At 35.1% G+C, this 14,543-nt stretch overlaps 1 protein-coding gene across 3 annotated transcripts in view; it reads right to left on the minus strand.

Moving 5' to 3' along the window:
* Thoc2 (THO complex 2) overlaps positions 1-14,543 on the minus strand; it is a 110,414-nt gene that overhangs the window by 55,603 nt on the left and 40,268 nt on the right. For all 3 annotated transcript variants that reach the window (XM_021153791.2, XM_029473077.1, XM_029473076.1), the window contains exons 8-12: positions 14,206-14,372; positions 10,271-10,363; positions 8,939-9,094; positions 8,000-8,172; positions 6,626-6,821 (exon numbers count right to left, since the gene is read on the minus strand). In XM_021153791.2, the coding sequence (XP_021009450.2) occupies positions 6,626-6,821; positions 8,000-8,172; positions 8,939-9,094; positions 10,271-10,363; positions 14,206-14,372 (785 nt within the window). The remainder of the gene's footprint in view (positions 1-6,625; positions 6,822-7,999; positions 8,173-8,938; positions 9,095-10,270; positions 10,364-14,205; positions 14,373-14,543) is intronic.

Below are 14,543 nucleotides of genomic sequence, written 5' to 3' on the forward strand. Positions count from 1 at the left end.
CTTTTGGGATAGCATTGGAAATGTAAATGAGAAAAATACCTAATAAAAATATAAATATATATATAAAAAAGAAATCAGTCAAGACCAGACAAGGTCAAGAGGAGAGAAAGGAAGTAAAAAAGAGGGTGAAAAGGAGAGACCTAATTGGTTTTAAGATTTTGGCCACATTTACACACATTATTAGTGGATTTTTTTATTAAATTGGTTTTGCTTGTGAAAAAAAAATATATATATACCTAACTCGAGGGGGGGGGGGACAAAAAAATCTAACTCATATAGAAAGAGAGTTACAGGAATGGTGATTACACCAGGAAATTCTTTCACATTTTTCCAGCACTAGATATGACTACATTTAAATAGTTTCCATCATAAAACAAAAAAATAACATGTGCATATAACTTTTGAACAAATTATGGCTTAAATATTAAATCTATTTAAAGAAATGCATTCTTATATTTTAGTTTGGATTTGCCCAGAAGTAGACATGTAATCCTAAGAAGCACCAATAGAAAACTGGCCATGTGGATTAAAAAGGTTCAATACCACAACAGGTTCCAAGTCTCTAGAAATGTGTTTAAGACAATCGATTCTTGTCTTTCATTGGTTGAAATCTGAGCAGAGGTCCTATGAGATGGCATATTGTGAAAACACCTGCAAACAGAGCTAATGACTTGAGATTGATTCCCCAGAACCCGCAGAGTGGAAGGAAAGAACAGACCCAGAAATCAGGTATTCTCTGATCTACACATGTGCTCTGTGGTATGTAAATGTATACATACATGCACGGGCATACACACAGCATAAGTATATTTTTTAAAAAGCTGAGGAAATGGACTATAATAGTTCCCTGGCGATTCCTACTTACTTATGTGTGTAGCACTTGATCCCAGGAATAATCAGTGAGGAAATCAGATATCATGCTAACTACTTGATGGAACAAAATAGTATATGACAGCGTTTGCTATGTCCTGAACTTTAAAAAAGAACAAAAACAAACAAACAAACAAAAACGCAGCTTCTCACAGGTCAGCAGTATCACAAATATTTTCAAGTGTTACTTCAGTTCTTTACATTTGGAATTGTTCTTTCTTGAAATTAACTTCAAGGATTGTTGTCCCAAAACAAGTACTTGAAGGCTGGAGCAATGGCTCAGCAGTTAAGAGCACTTGCTGCTCTGGCAGAGGGTCTAGGTTCAATTTCCAGCATCTACACAGTGGCTCACAATTCGTTATAACTCCAGTTCCAGGGGATCTGATATCATCTCTGGCTTCTCGGGCACCTGAGCACACGCAGTGCAAGCAAATATGCACATACACAGGCACACATGCACACACACACAAGCACACATACTCAAATCTAAAAACTTACTTATTGGAAGATGTAGCAAGGGTTAAAAAAATTATCTACCTTTTTCTTATATGGAAATGTACTTTTAGGAAGGATATAATTGACTTTACCTGAAGTCCCACTCTTAGTAAAACAAGTCTCCTAAAAACTAAGTCACACACCATTCATATAGAATTGCCATTTGCCTATTGGTACTTGGTATCTGAACCTAGGAAGTACAGCTAAGGTTAAAACTGCTATATAATAGCAGAAGATGGCCTACTCGGCCATCATTGGGAAGAGAGGCCCCTTGGTCTTGCAAACTTTATATGCCTCAGTACAGGGGAACGCCAGGACCAAGAAGTGGGAGTGGGTGGGTAGGGGAGTGGGGGTGAGGGTATAGGGGACTTTTGGGATAGAATTTGAAATGTAAGTGATGAAATACCTAATAAAAAATTAATGGATCAAAAAAAAAAAAAAACCTGCTACATAAGCTTCCTATCATGGTTGTCATCAGAGAGCAGCCAAAGCCATCCCCCCAACCCATTCCCCATCCCATCTCTCTAGCAAGCCCATTGTTTCAACAACGGCCACAACATACTGAAGAACATCAGCAAATCGAGGTACAGTCAGCACTGCTGGCACTTCACCAAGCACACCAAGTTCATGTGGGACATGATCCAGGAAGTGTACGGCTTCACAACTGACAAGTGGCTCAAGGAGATGCTCAAGGTGTTCAAGAACAAGCACTACCTCAAGTTCATCAAGAAAAGGGTGGGCTAGCACATCTGCACCAAGAGAAAGGAAGAAGAGCTGAACTACTTGCTGGCAGCCATGAAAACAAGGCCCTCTAAATCAACATATTAATGCTCATATGAACTCGGAGAGACTGAAACAGCATGTATGGGTCTACTCCAAGTCCTTTGCAGATATATTATCAGTTCTACTTTAGTGTTTTTATGGGATTCCTGAGAGTACAAGTGAGTGTGTCTCTTTCATGTGCCTTCTCTTGGGCTCTTTCCTTCTGTTTGTTTTGTCTAATACTTATGTGTTAGTTTTTGTTTTATCACATTTTATTTTGTATTATTATTATCCCTTAGAAGCCTTTTGTTTTCTAATGAGAGAAAGGGGGCAGATGTGAATGGGAGGGGAGGTGAGGAGAGATTAGGAGTAGAATGAGGGAAACTCCAATCAGGATATATATGTGACAGGAAAAAAATCTATAATTTCAATAAACAGGAAAAAAACAAAAACAAATTGCTTTTAAAATACTATAATAAACCTCCTTCTTTGTATGCTAATAAAAATAAATACATAAATATTTGCTTCTATATGAATAACTCCTCTGACTGGTTCACACGCAATGTCCAATTAGAACTATTTTCTGCCTTGAATTTTGGAAATAAACAAGACCAAGTGGATATGTGTGCTACAGGTGTTTTTCAGCATTTTTTTTTTTTTTGGCTTCCTGAGGAAGCTTATCATCAAAGGCAATAGAAACATATGCTACTAACAAGAAAAGACCCATGAGCACTCCATGAGCTGTCGTGTATTCTTTGGGAATCTCAGCATTCTCAGTCAAGAAGCCTGATACTGAGGAACCTTTCATGAAGTACAGTACATTTGGGGGTTTCTCTGTTCATAGAGGTTTTGTCTTCACACAGGATGCTAAGGACAGAAATGCCCAGGATGCTGGAGCAGAAACGATAGTAGTGACTGTTGGTACAGATTTTAGATTAATAGTCACTGCCACCCCCTCTAAGCACAAAAGGAGGATCAAATATACTTACTATATTAGAATAACAATCTGGTCTTTGGACCAGCAGCATCAATATTACCAGGGAACATGTTAGAAATGCAAATTTTCACCTTCTAGCCCAGGTCAATTCATCAGAAACTGAAGTTAGGGGTCACAATCTGCATTTTAGTAAGCCCCCAACTGATAATAAGGACGCATGCTCCACTATGTTCATAGCAGCCTTATTTATAATAGCCAGAAGTTGGGAAAAAAACAGATGTCCCCTCAACAGAAGAATGGATACAGAAAATGTGGTACATGTACACAATGGAGTACTACTCAGCTATTAAAAACAATGGATTTATGAAATTCTTAGGCAAATGGATGGATCTGGAGGATATCATCTTGAGTAGGTAATCCAATCACAAAAGAAGTAACATGATATGCACTCACTGATAAGTGGATATTAGCCCAGAAACTTAGAATACCCAAGATACAATTTGCAAAACACAAGAAAATCAAGAAGGAAGACCAACATGTAGATATTTCATTCCTCCTTAGAACAGCGAACAAAATACCCATGGAATAAGTTACAGAGACAAAGTTTGGAGCTGAGACGAAAGGATGGACCATCCAGAGACTGCCCCACTCAGGGATCCATCCCATAATCAGCTACCAAACGCAGACACTATTGCATATGCCAGCAAGATTTTGATGAAAGGACCCTGACTGGCAAATACAGAAGTGGATGCTCATTGTCAGCTATTGGATGGAACACAGGGCCCCCAATGGAGGAGCTAGAGAAAGTACCCAAGGAGCTGAAGGGGCCTGCAACCCTATAGGTGGAACAACAATATGAACTAACCAGTAGCCCCAGAGCTTGTGTCTCTAGCTGCATATGTAGAAGAAGATGGTCTAGTCGGCCATCATTGGGAAGAGAGGCCCCTAGGTCTTGCAAACTTTATATACCCCAGTACAGGGGAGAAAGCCAGGGCCAAGAAGTGGGAGTGGGTGGGTAGGGGAGCAGGGTTGGGGGGGGGGTATAGGGGGCTTTTGGGATAGCATTTGAAATGTAGATGAAGAAAATATCTAATAAAAAATTGAAAAAAATAAAATAATCTACCAACTAATAAGTATTGAAAGCCAAGTCAAATATTTCAGGTATCATATAGGATTCATAACAAGAGCTGTTTTTAGTTTTTCCATACAGCTAGTATTGTCTAAGATTAAAAATGCAATCACCAAACAATATATGCATATATATGCTCAAACATGGTTCTAAATATTGTTTTGTAGTTCTATTTTATAACTAAAAAAGAAATTATGAGTTCTTTGCAGCTTGAAAGCTGAAAGGAAAATTTTCATGGGAGTACAAAATGGAAAATTTCAAAGTAAATATTAATAAACTGAAATTATTAAGATGTAATTTTTCCTTTTAAAAAGGTGTTTATTTATTATCTTTAGTTGTATGAGTCTGTGTGTGGGTATGTGCATATAAGGGATGTTTAAGGTGTCAGAGAGATAATTCAATAGAGTCTACTCTTCCAGAGGAGAGGAGTTTGGTTCACAACCACCTGTAACTACAGCTCCAAGGGATCTCTCCTGGCACCTGTACCCACTTGCACAAACCTCCTACCACCCCACACACATATACACGTAATTTTTTAAAAGACAGTTTAAAACTGAGACATCAAACCAGACTGAAAGACTTTTTCAAAAACTACCTATATGTTCAAGGCCTTAGAAATAACAATATATAAAGACATAGAAAAAAGATAGTTGGCCATCAGTGGAAAGAGAGGCCCATTGGTCGTGCAGACTTTATATGCCTCAGTACAGGGGAACGCCAGGGCCAAGAAGTGGGAGTGGGAGGGTAGGGGAGTGGGGGGGGAGATATAGGGGACTTTTGGGATAACATTGGAAATGTAAATGAGGAAAATACCTAATAAAAAATTTTTAAAAAGATAAGTCATATAAAAAATGGACAAGATATGAACAAATGTCACTAAAAATAATTATAAGTAGCAAATAAATGTATGAAAAGATATTCAACATCATTAGTCAATAGCATGACAAGAAAGAACCACAATAAGATACCACAACTCATTAAGATGACAAAAATTTAAGTATTACAATACCATGTGTCAGTGAGGGTGTAGAGCATCTAGAAGTCTCAAATCATTGTTCTCAAAAATATAAAATACTATAAACATTGCTAACACTGTCAAACAGTTTTTGCAATCTTTTTTTTCTGTTTTAAGAGAGTGTTTAACTATGTAGTCTTGGCTGGCCTGACCACAAACTCGTAACTCATCTGACTGCATCTGCCTCCTGAGTCCTGAGCTTAAAAGTATGTATCACAACATCCAACAATTTTGCAGTTATACTTATGTATTTCACTAATCAATCCCACTTCTGGCAACACAAAAACATGCCTCCCAAAAGTATAGCTATCTACTCACAGAAATAACCTAAATATTCATCACCTGACAAATATATCAATGACTCTATGTTTCCATATAATGTGATATTATTACTCAGCAAAAGGACTACTAACACATGCAATAACTTGAATGACTCTAAAACCATGAAGTGAAAGAAATCAGAAGAGTGAACATATAATTCTATTTATATGAGATCATAGAAAAAGCAAAACTATAGTGACAGAAAGAAGCAACACAGGGGAAAGTGACAGAAGTGGCAGAAGTTAACAGCAAGTATGATGAAAATAGTCTACTAATTATTTGTGGTGATTATGGCATGGGTATAAACTAGATAGATAGATAAGATAGATAGATAGATAAATAGATACAGACAGACAGACAGCCAATTTATCAGAAGTTGAAAATTAAGCATCTAAGGCTGGAGATGTTCTATCAAATGAACATTCTACACCACAGATTTTTTTAAATAGTCTAAGTGTTTACAAATGAGGTAGCACCACTACTGGTACCATTCAATTTCTTGGTTTAATTTAGGTGGTAGGCACGAGTGTTTAGTTTTAAAAAGGTCACTGAACTGTATATTCAGCATTTATATATTTTTCTGTCACATAATTAATTTCAATAAAAACTTTACTGATAAAGAAAAATGAGCTGGAAGCATAGCTTCAAAGTAGAGCACATACTTAAAACACACAATGCCCCAAGCTCAATCCTTATCCCCCAAAATAAGTAAAGAATACAATAATAATCCTACACTGTTTGAAATAGGAAAGCATCCAAACATTTAATAATGACTCAAAACTGCATGAAAGAAAATCCATAGAAGACAGGTGAGGGAAAAGAAGAGTAAGCACAAGTGCAAGTTACAATGGAAATCAAGCAAAGAGTTTCTCAAGGGAGGTACTTGAATCGTATACCTAGATCTGGGGTTTTAACACATAGACATAATCACCATTGGGACACAATGGGCTTTCCATACACTGAGTTTACTCAACACAACTTTCCTTAACTCATGTTTACTTTTTGTTTGTTTGTTTCTAGAAATACTCAGGAAAACACATTCACAACATTTCATTTCAAATTTTAATTTTCAACTAGGAAGAAAAACCTTACTGACCTCCTTCATAAATGACTTGCCTATGCGCACGACTTTTGCAAATAAAATGGGATCATGTGAGAGGTGAGGACCAAGGTAACAGAACATATTGAATACATCCCTCCTCAAATCTTCAAAGCTCTCTACTTGCTTCGGTGCTCTCTTGTTTTGCAAAGCGCTAACCGGTGAGCCCTTAGCACCTTTAGGAACACCAACTCTATTTAAAAAAAAAAAAAAAAAAAAGATTTAGAAATCTATGTTATATATATATATATATATATATATATATATATATATATATATATATATATATATATGTCTCCAATATAAGACACAATCATTTTCTTGTTCATATTTGCTTTAACTATTCTAATCATCACTCACTTTATTACAGCAAATAATTCTCAGCTGGCAAAACACAAAAATAAATTCAGTAAGCATGAAAGCAAACCTCAAAAAGACAATGGTTCAAACTAGCAACATAAATAAAGGAACTCTTGGTGTAGATCTCAAGTAACATTGAATATGAGTTTAAGTTAAGCTTGACCAACACAGAGACTGTGGTTATAGGAATGGAGAATACGGCATGGACATCAGATGTATGACAAGATGAAATCAAACATGTCTCAATCTAGGATCTACTGTTTTCCTATACTGAGTATGAGGAAGCAGGAGCAGGCAAGCTAACCATCCAATCCAAGTTGTCCTAGTAGAAAGGACAGCTTGCCCAGAGGTTTCTCGTGTAGAGTAAGTAGAGGTCTTACTTTAAGTCTCAGGGCTCTATCTTTGAGAAGAGACCTGCACTGTCTACACCCCAGGTTACAATGAAAGCAGCAGCTACACACAAGTCAAGAAGGTTGTGGCTTTTGAAGCAGGCTCTAATCTATGAAGCTCAAGCCAGAGCTGCTGCTAATACCGCTCCTAAGCACTCTACAAATAGGCTGATGTCAACAGAACTAGTTGACACATTCAGGATAAAAGGAATTAAACTAGTAATTTCCCCCAAACAGCAGCCTGTCAGAATGGTAATGTCTTCAGTCAGAACCATTAACACCAGAATAGAAAAATGGGAATAGAGAACTAAGGCTAATTTTTAAAAGGGAAACTTTCTGCTTCCCAAGAAGAAAGGCAAAATCAGAAGAAAGGTATTTTCACTCTCAATAATGCAAACAGGCTCCAGAAACTTAACTTGGAGTTTTCATATTTTGCAGCACACATTCTAGAAGACTGGGAAATTAGGACAGAAGTCATGCACACATGACTGACATACCCTGTGAATAGTTCTTATGTTTTGAAAAAATATAGTAACAGATACTAGATTTAAAGATCAAAGATAGTAATACACAACTCTCCTGAAACTCTTTGTATCTTAATGCTTAGTATGGAATAACCAACCTTCGGTAGAGAGGCTCAACAGTTATGTGAATGAGCTTGCAAATAGCAAGAGCTATTAGTTTATGTGAAGCTGCATAGTATGGAGGCATCTGATCCATGATGTTCTGTGCATGCTGCCAATCACCAACTTTTAACAAAGCTTCCAACAAACCAAGTTTTTGGTTGTCCGGTGGCTAAAAATGAACAAACATGACAATGATGTTTGGAATACAGATATTTCTCTTTAAAATTTGACCTAAATATCATAATAATGTACATCAAAAAAAAGTTAGGAAATTTAACAGTAATTGCCTGAAATTTCAGTGACTTGAAAAAAAAAATGATCTTTTGGGCTTTTTTTTTTTTATTATTCTTTTGTTGTTGTTGTTGTTGTTGTTGTTGTATTTTCCCATTTAGAACACACATACACATTATAATTTATAAATTTGAAATTAAGTTGGACTTAATGCTATACCATACAAGAGACACTAGAATTCATCTTTGAGAATCCCTTTAGGATTAAAAAAGAATATATAGGGCTGGTGAGATGGCTCAGTGGGTAAGAGCACCCGACTGCTCTTCCACAGGTCCAGAGTTCAAATCCCAGCAACCACATGGTGGCTCACAACCATCCGTAACNAGATCTGGCGCCCTCTTCTGGANTGTCTGAAGACAGCTACAGTGTACTTACATATAATAAATAAATAAATCTTAAAAAAAAAAAAAAAGAATATATAAACAGAAAAAATAAAATCAATATTTTGTGATTTTTTTCTTTTATTTTGAAATTTATAAGAAAAAGAGTTTTCTTTGTGAAGGTATCATTCATATTAAAGTCCAAATGAGTAATACCTAAATCAAATTGCACATAATCAAAATTAAGAGAACATACTCCATAAGGTGATTAACAATGAGAAATGATTCTAAACAAGGTAAGTCTTGCTGGCCTGAGGGATATACCTTCTCAACTTTCTCATCATCTTTGTCCTTTTCTTTGTCTCGTTCATCAAGTTTTTCAGAAGACAGCACAACCATTGTGAGTTTTCTTACAATTTGCTTAGCTTCCACAATTTCTCGTTTGTATTCATCCATAATACAATTATCAGCAGGAAGGAGCTAAAAATAAATCATTAAAATTTCATAAGTTAATACAAGAAGCTTGCACATATAAAATGCAGAATATTGTTCAATTAGTACATCTATAAATAAGAAGGCTAGTTTATTCATATATATGAATTCTTTCCAAATAAGTTTGCCTTATTGCCCAATAATTTTAAAAGGCGAATACCTGAGTTTTACGTACATTTTAAAGTCACATAGCAACAAATATTTTTATCTTTAGTATTTTAAAAGCTCTAAGTTCATACTACAGAGTTGTTTACCATTGAATTTATAAATATACCTAAAATATATACCTGCTCCATTGAAAACACCAGGAGCAGGGGTGCTCTGCGGTAGAGCAAAGTTTGTCCAGCAAACTACACCCCATATTTGACCTCCAATACCACCAAAATAAAAAGTACATATTTTGCCTTTAAAAACCAAACTTCAAACAAAACAAAGTACTGCATATATGTCAAAAGGATAGATTTAAATGTTCTAATTTTCAATTATAAAAACTATTAATAACTTGGTATCTCATAAATCACAAACTAGTTTCTAAATCAGTATCAATTCCATTGTTGAGGGTTGATTATCTCAGATCTAGCAACCTTGTACAAGTGGAGGATTGTTACTATAAGCATTTCAGAATAATAAACCTGATACAAACAAAAACACAGCCAAAAAGATTTTTAAGTGACTTAGGCACCACAGTGAGCTATAATAGGAATGTTTTAACCCCTGTAAAATCCACAATCTATTTCAATAGCTAAGGCTAATATAAACAACCAGTAAACATTAGAGGTAAAAGCTTAAGATACTGTATAGCAATGATTACCTAGAAGTTTCTAGACAGTCCCCTATTTCCTACAAGTTACATATAAAAATAAAAAAGCCTAAAACGATATTGTTTAGTGCTTGACCTTTCTCCCCATGAGCTAAGCACTGGTAATGATTAAAAAAAGAGCTATATATCCAATCTTGAAACCTGTAAGAGTGACTAGGAGGAAGTTACCTTCCGCTGCTGATCAAAGAAGAAAATCTACTCTGTTTTTGAATTAGACAAAGCAATAATGTATAATGGCTTCAAAAAATAATACCTGGAAGTCTAGAGCCAGCAGTGAGGTGCTTACCCCTCTTCCTTACCCCTTGGATGCATAAGAAAAATTCTTAACAATGCACTTGACTTACATGCACATAAAGATCATCTAGATCAATGAGATTAAATTGCAGAAGGACTGCTGCAACTCTGTATAAAGATGATGGCGTCTCACCACTTGGTTCCTAAAAGAAGAAGAATTCCTTAAGGTATAGAGTAAAATTAAAATCTTATCTTTCCTCTACCATACATCAATAAAAGTAAGTAATACACCTCAATATTCTTCATTATAAAATCAAACATCTGAACAGTGGGACAAAGCATCCCAAAACATCTTCAGATAAGTATCAAGAAAACGGTTTTGAGACTAAGCATCTTTTACAATGCATAAGAATATTCCATTTATATCCCCTTCATCTTTTTGTTGTGATATTGTACTAGTAGCACTTCGAGTACTATACTGAATAGATATAGGGAGAGTGGACATTCTTGTTTTGTCCCTGATCTCAGTGGGATTGCTTCAAGTATGCCTCCATTTAATTTGATATTGGCTATTGGTTTGCAGTAAATTGCTTTTATTATGTTTAGGTATGGGCCTTGAATTCCTGATCTCTCCAACACTTTTAATTTCAAGGGGTGTTGTATTTTGTCAAATGCTTTTTCTGCATTTAAGGAGATGATCATGTGATTTTTTTTAGTTTGTTTATATAGTGGATTATATCCACTATATGAAAATATATGAAAATGTTAATGGATTTTCATATATTAAACCAACCTTGCATCCCTGGGATGATATCCTGAGTTTTACGGGCAAATGGATGGAACTAGAAAATACCATCCTGAGTGAGGTAACTCTGACCCAAAAGGACATGCATGGTATGTACTCACTGATGAGTGGATATCAGAGAAAAAAAAAAAAGGTACAGATTTCCTACAACACTGAAATAAAACGTCTGTAAGTACAGGTAGCCACACTTGGTATGTGTAATATAACCATAACCAAACTACTTCGTGTTGTTTAAAGAAGATACTGTTTTGTTGTATTTTTTAACAATAGATAAGTCTTCAACTTAGTAATAGTTTCTTGATTCTAAACATTTGCACATAAATGGTTATTTTGTATTAAAGTATTTTCAATAAAAACAAATATTGGTCCAAGTTTGATACCAAAACAAAGCTTACTGAACTTATTGATAATCTGTCCTGAGATACATGACTTGAATGTACCACATTTATTAGTCTCATAACTTAATTTAGATAACTAATGTCAAAAGTTTTCACATCATTGTCCATCACTATAGCTATAATCAAATACCATGGCATATGATCACAAGGTATTTTGTAATTCAAGATGTTCTGTGGTCTAAATTCTAAATATATGGCCTATGCTGGAGAATGTTCCAGGTGTATAAAGAAGAATATATTGGTATTGTTGGGTGGAGTTTTCCACATGTGTGTATTAGATCCAATTCACTTTAATGTTTTGTTGTATTTTGAGAGGTCTCAATATGTAGCCCAAGTAAGAGTGGAACTCATTGTTTTTGCATCAGCCTCCCAAGTACTTGGATTACAGGTAAAACTCATCATTTCTAACATGTCTAGTTAATTTGATCATTGATTAAGATCAGGGTACACAAAAGGTGAATAATTATCACAGGATAAATTTCATATCAGTCTAGTCTATTGGCAATAGTTGGTTAAAGAGCAAATATACAAAAGCTTATTTAACTTCTAATCTCTTCTGATATTCCTGAATAGAATATAGTATGACCACTTGCACTGTTCCCTTAATCCTATTCTAAACAGTTCATCTCAACAACTTTATACTCTCGGGTCAAACATAAACTGCTCCCTCTACTTCATAAATTTAGAGGCTATGCTGCTTAGCTGACTTGTGTTTATAACTAGTATACGCTATTTAAAAATCATTACATGGACTGTCAGTCTTTACAGACCATTTATCATCATTTCATAACAATTTCTGACCTGAATTCTACCCTATCTGCTGTTGATATGGGCACCAGAGCTTTCTACCACATGCAAATATAATACCGGCTTCTATATTGTTATTTTCTAATTATTTGTACCTTTGAATATTGTTTTCTTTTACCTAGCATAATACTGGATCATGTTTCTATTTGTTGTTTGTGTTTTGTGTTGAGTGTACTCTGCCAAAACCTGACTTTTAATTAGAGAGATCAATTTTACAGTTAAAAGAATTAATATTAAGGATAGACTTCCTGGGTATTTTGCTATGTGATTTTTGCTCCTCATTCCCTATAGCTTCTTTGGTCTGTGTGCCATTTGGATTTCTTTCTTGTCCTTTTCTGTTTCTTAGTGAGTACTTTCAGCATTACAATTAATATTTTAGACTTAGGAAAAAGTTAGTTTGATTTAATTAACAGCTTAGCTACAATAGAATAAAACTGTCTTGTACCTACACATTTGTGTCCTTCCCCTTTAAGTGGTTTTGTCATATGTGAGTTATAAAAAGAGGGAGTTAGCATTTTCAGGTAGTGGTTGGAGAGAACAGAAGCATTAGGGAAGAGACCAATATACATGCTGCCTACACATTCCTAGGAGCCTACACCCACGGTTACATCTCCTAAATAAGACTTGGTTTACACAGCTTTCCTTACTTTCCCTCACATGACCACAAATTATTTAAAATCTCTGACAATTTCTTCTCTTTCTTTCAGCAGTCATAAGACTACACTCTCACAATAACTAGATAGCTTTGGCAAGAGTAAAAAAGAAATATTGTCACACAGAGCAGTATAAAGATATTTCTTACAAGAACAAGTTGTTTCTAACACTTAAGTATTTCTTATACTTAAAAAAATCCAAAAATATATATTAGATATATATTTTAAAATATCCAAAAAGTATTATTCAAATATTATAAGATAGTCCCAAATTTACACTGGTTATACCACTAACTGTATGTTCGTGTAAAACTACTTTTAATTCTAAAACTAACAATTAACTTAATGTTACTCAAAATGTCATCAATTGTCACTGTGATCTGATCTGAAAGTATTAATCTTGGACCAAGTTAAATTTTCTCTACTTTTCCATTTCAGCCATTGGTTTCTTGATGCCTTTAAAACCTGATAAGACACTTTGACCTACTTCCCTATAATAAGAATGGGGTCTACAGGCTTCTGGTAGGAAAATGAGAAGCAGCTGTGGCTAATGTTTTAATAAAAGCTTAACACCACCAGAAATGACTTTTCAGTAGTTAGGCATCTCCACCAAATCTTTTAGAAAACAACAGTAGCAATATGGCAGACTGGAAGAGAACCACAGAAATAGGGTATCTTCAGCTACTATACTGATTTAATAGTAAAATATTCTTGAAGTACTTAACATCCCAAAAACATTCTAATGCCCTTCATATGTACAATCAAATCCTAAAATAGCATGCAGTCAAAGGTCTGTGGCAATCTAATAAGCATCTCTCCATCTAGAGACAATTTTCTACCCCTCCTTTCTCACATTACAAAACAGGCAAGTGACAACCAGCTATTTCTTCAATCAGTTATATATTCCCACACCACCAATCTTTAGTCTTGCAGTTTATTTCTGCATAGAAAATTTTCAACACATCCCTACTCCTCCAAGTATTACTAGACCCTGTCTCCTGAGGCAAAATTTAATTCTGATTTCCTCTAGACTGTCTCATCAAATCATTTTTTTTTTTTTTTTTTTTTGGTTTTTCGAGACAGGGTTTCTCTGTGTAGCCCTGGCTGTCCTGGCACTCACTTTGTAGACCAGGCTGGCCTCGAACTCAGAAATCCGCCTGCCTCTGCCTCCCGAGTGCTGGGATTAAAGGCGTGCGCCACCACGCCCGGCCTCATCAAATCATTTATACTTTTAACTCATCACAACATATCATTAACTTTTCATTTCTCTATCTCATCAGATGAAACTAGCAAATAATACAACACAAATTAAAACAAACTATACATACAAAATTATGACACTGATCTACAAAAACATATATATATATACATTTTTTTTTTACCTGGTAAAACTTGAATTTGAATCCAAGAATATGACACAGTGTTTGTGGTTCACACATACTCATGTAAGATTCTAATAAAGATATAAAGAAGTCATCATGTTCTGGCCTGCATTCAAACACTTCTAAAATGACATCCAAAACTCTATTAGGATCCAGATTAAAGCATCCTGGAACAGAAGAGTTACATATAAGTTCAAAAGAAATTACATCATCTCTGATAAAGTCATCAACAATGATAATATATGGCAAAATAAAAATATTTTAATAACTTATTTTCAAAGTTTATATCCTCTGCTTCAGAGGAAAATCTTCTCAAGAACCTTTTTTTTAAAGCTACA

Source organism: Mus caroli, chromosome X (assembly GCF_900094665.2).
Source record: "Mus caroli chromosome X, CAROLI_EIJ_v1.1, whole genome shotgun sequence".
Lineage (NCBI taxonomy): Eukaryota > Metazoa > Chordata > Mammalia > Rodentia > Muridae > Mus > Mus caroli.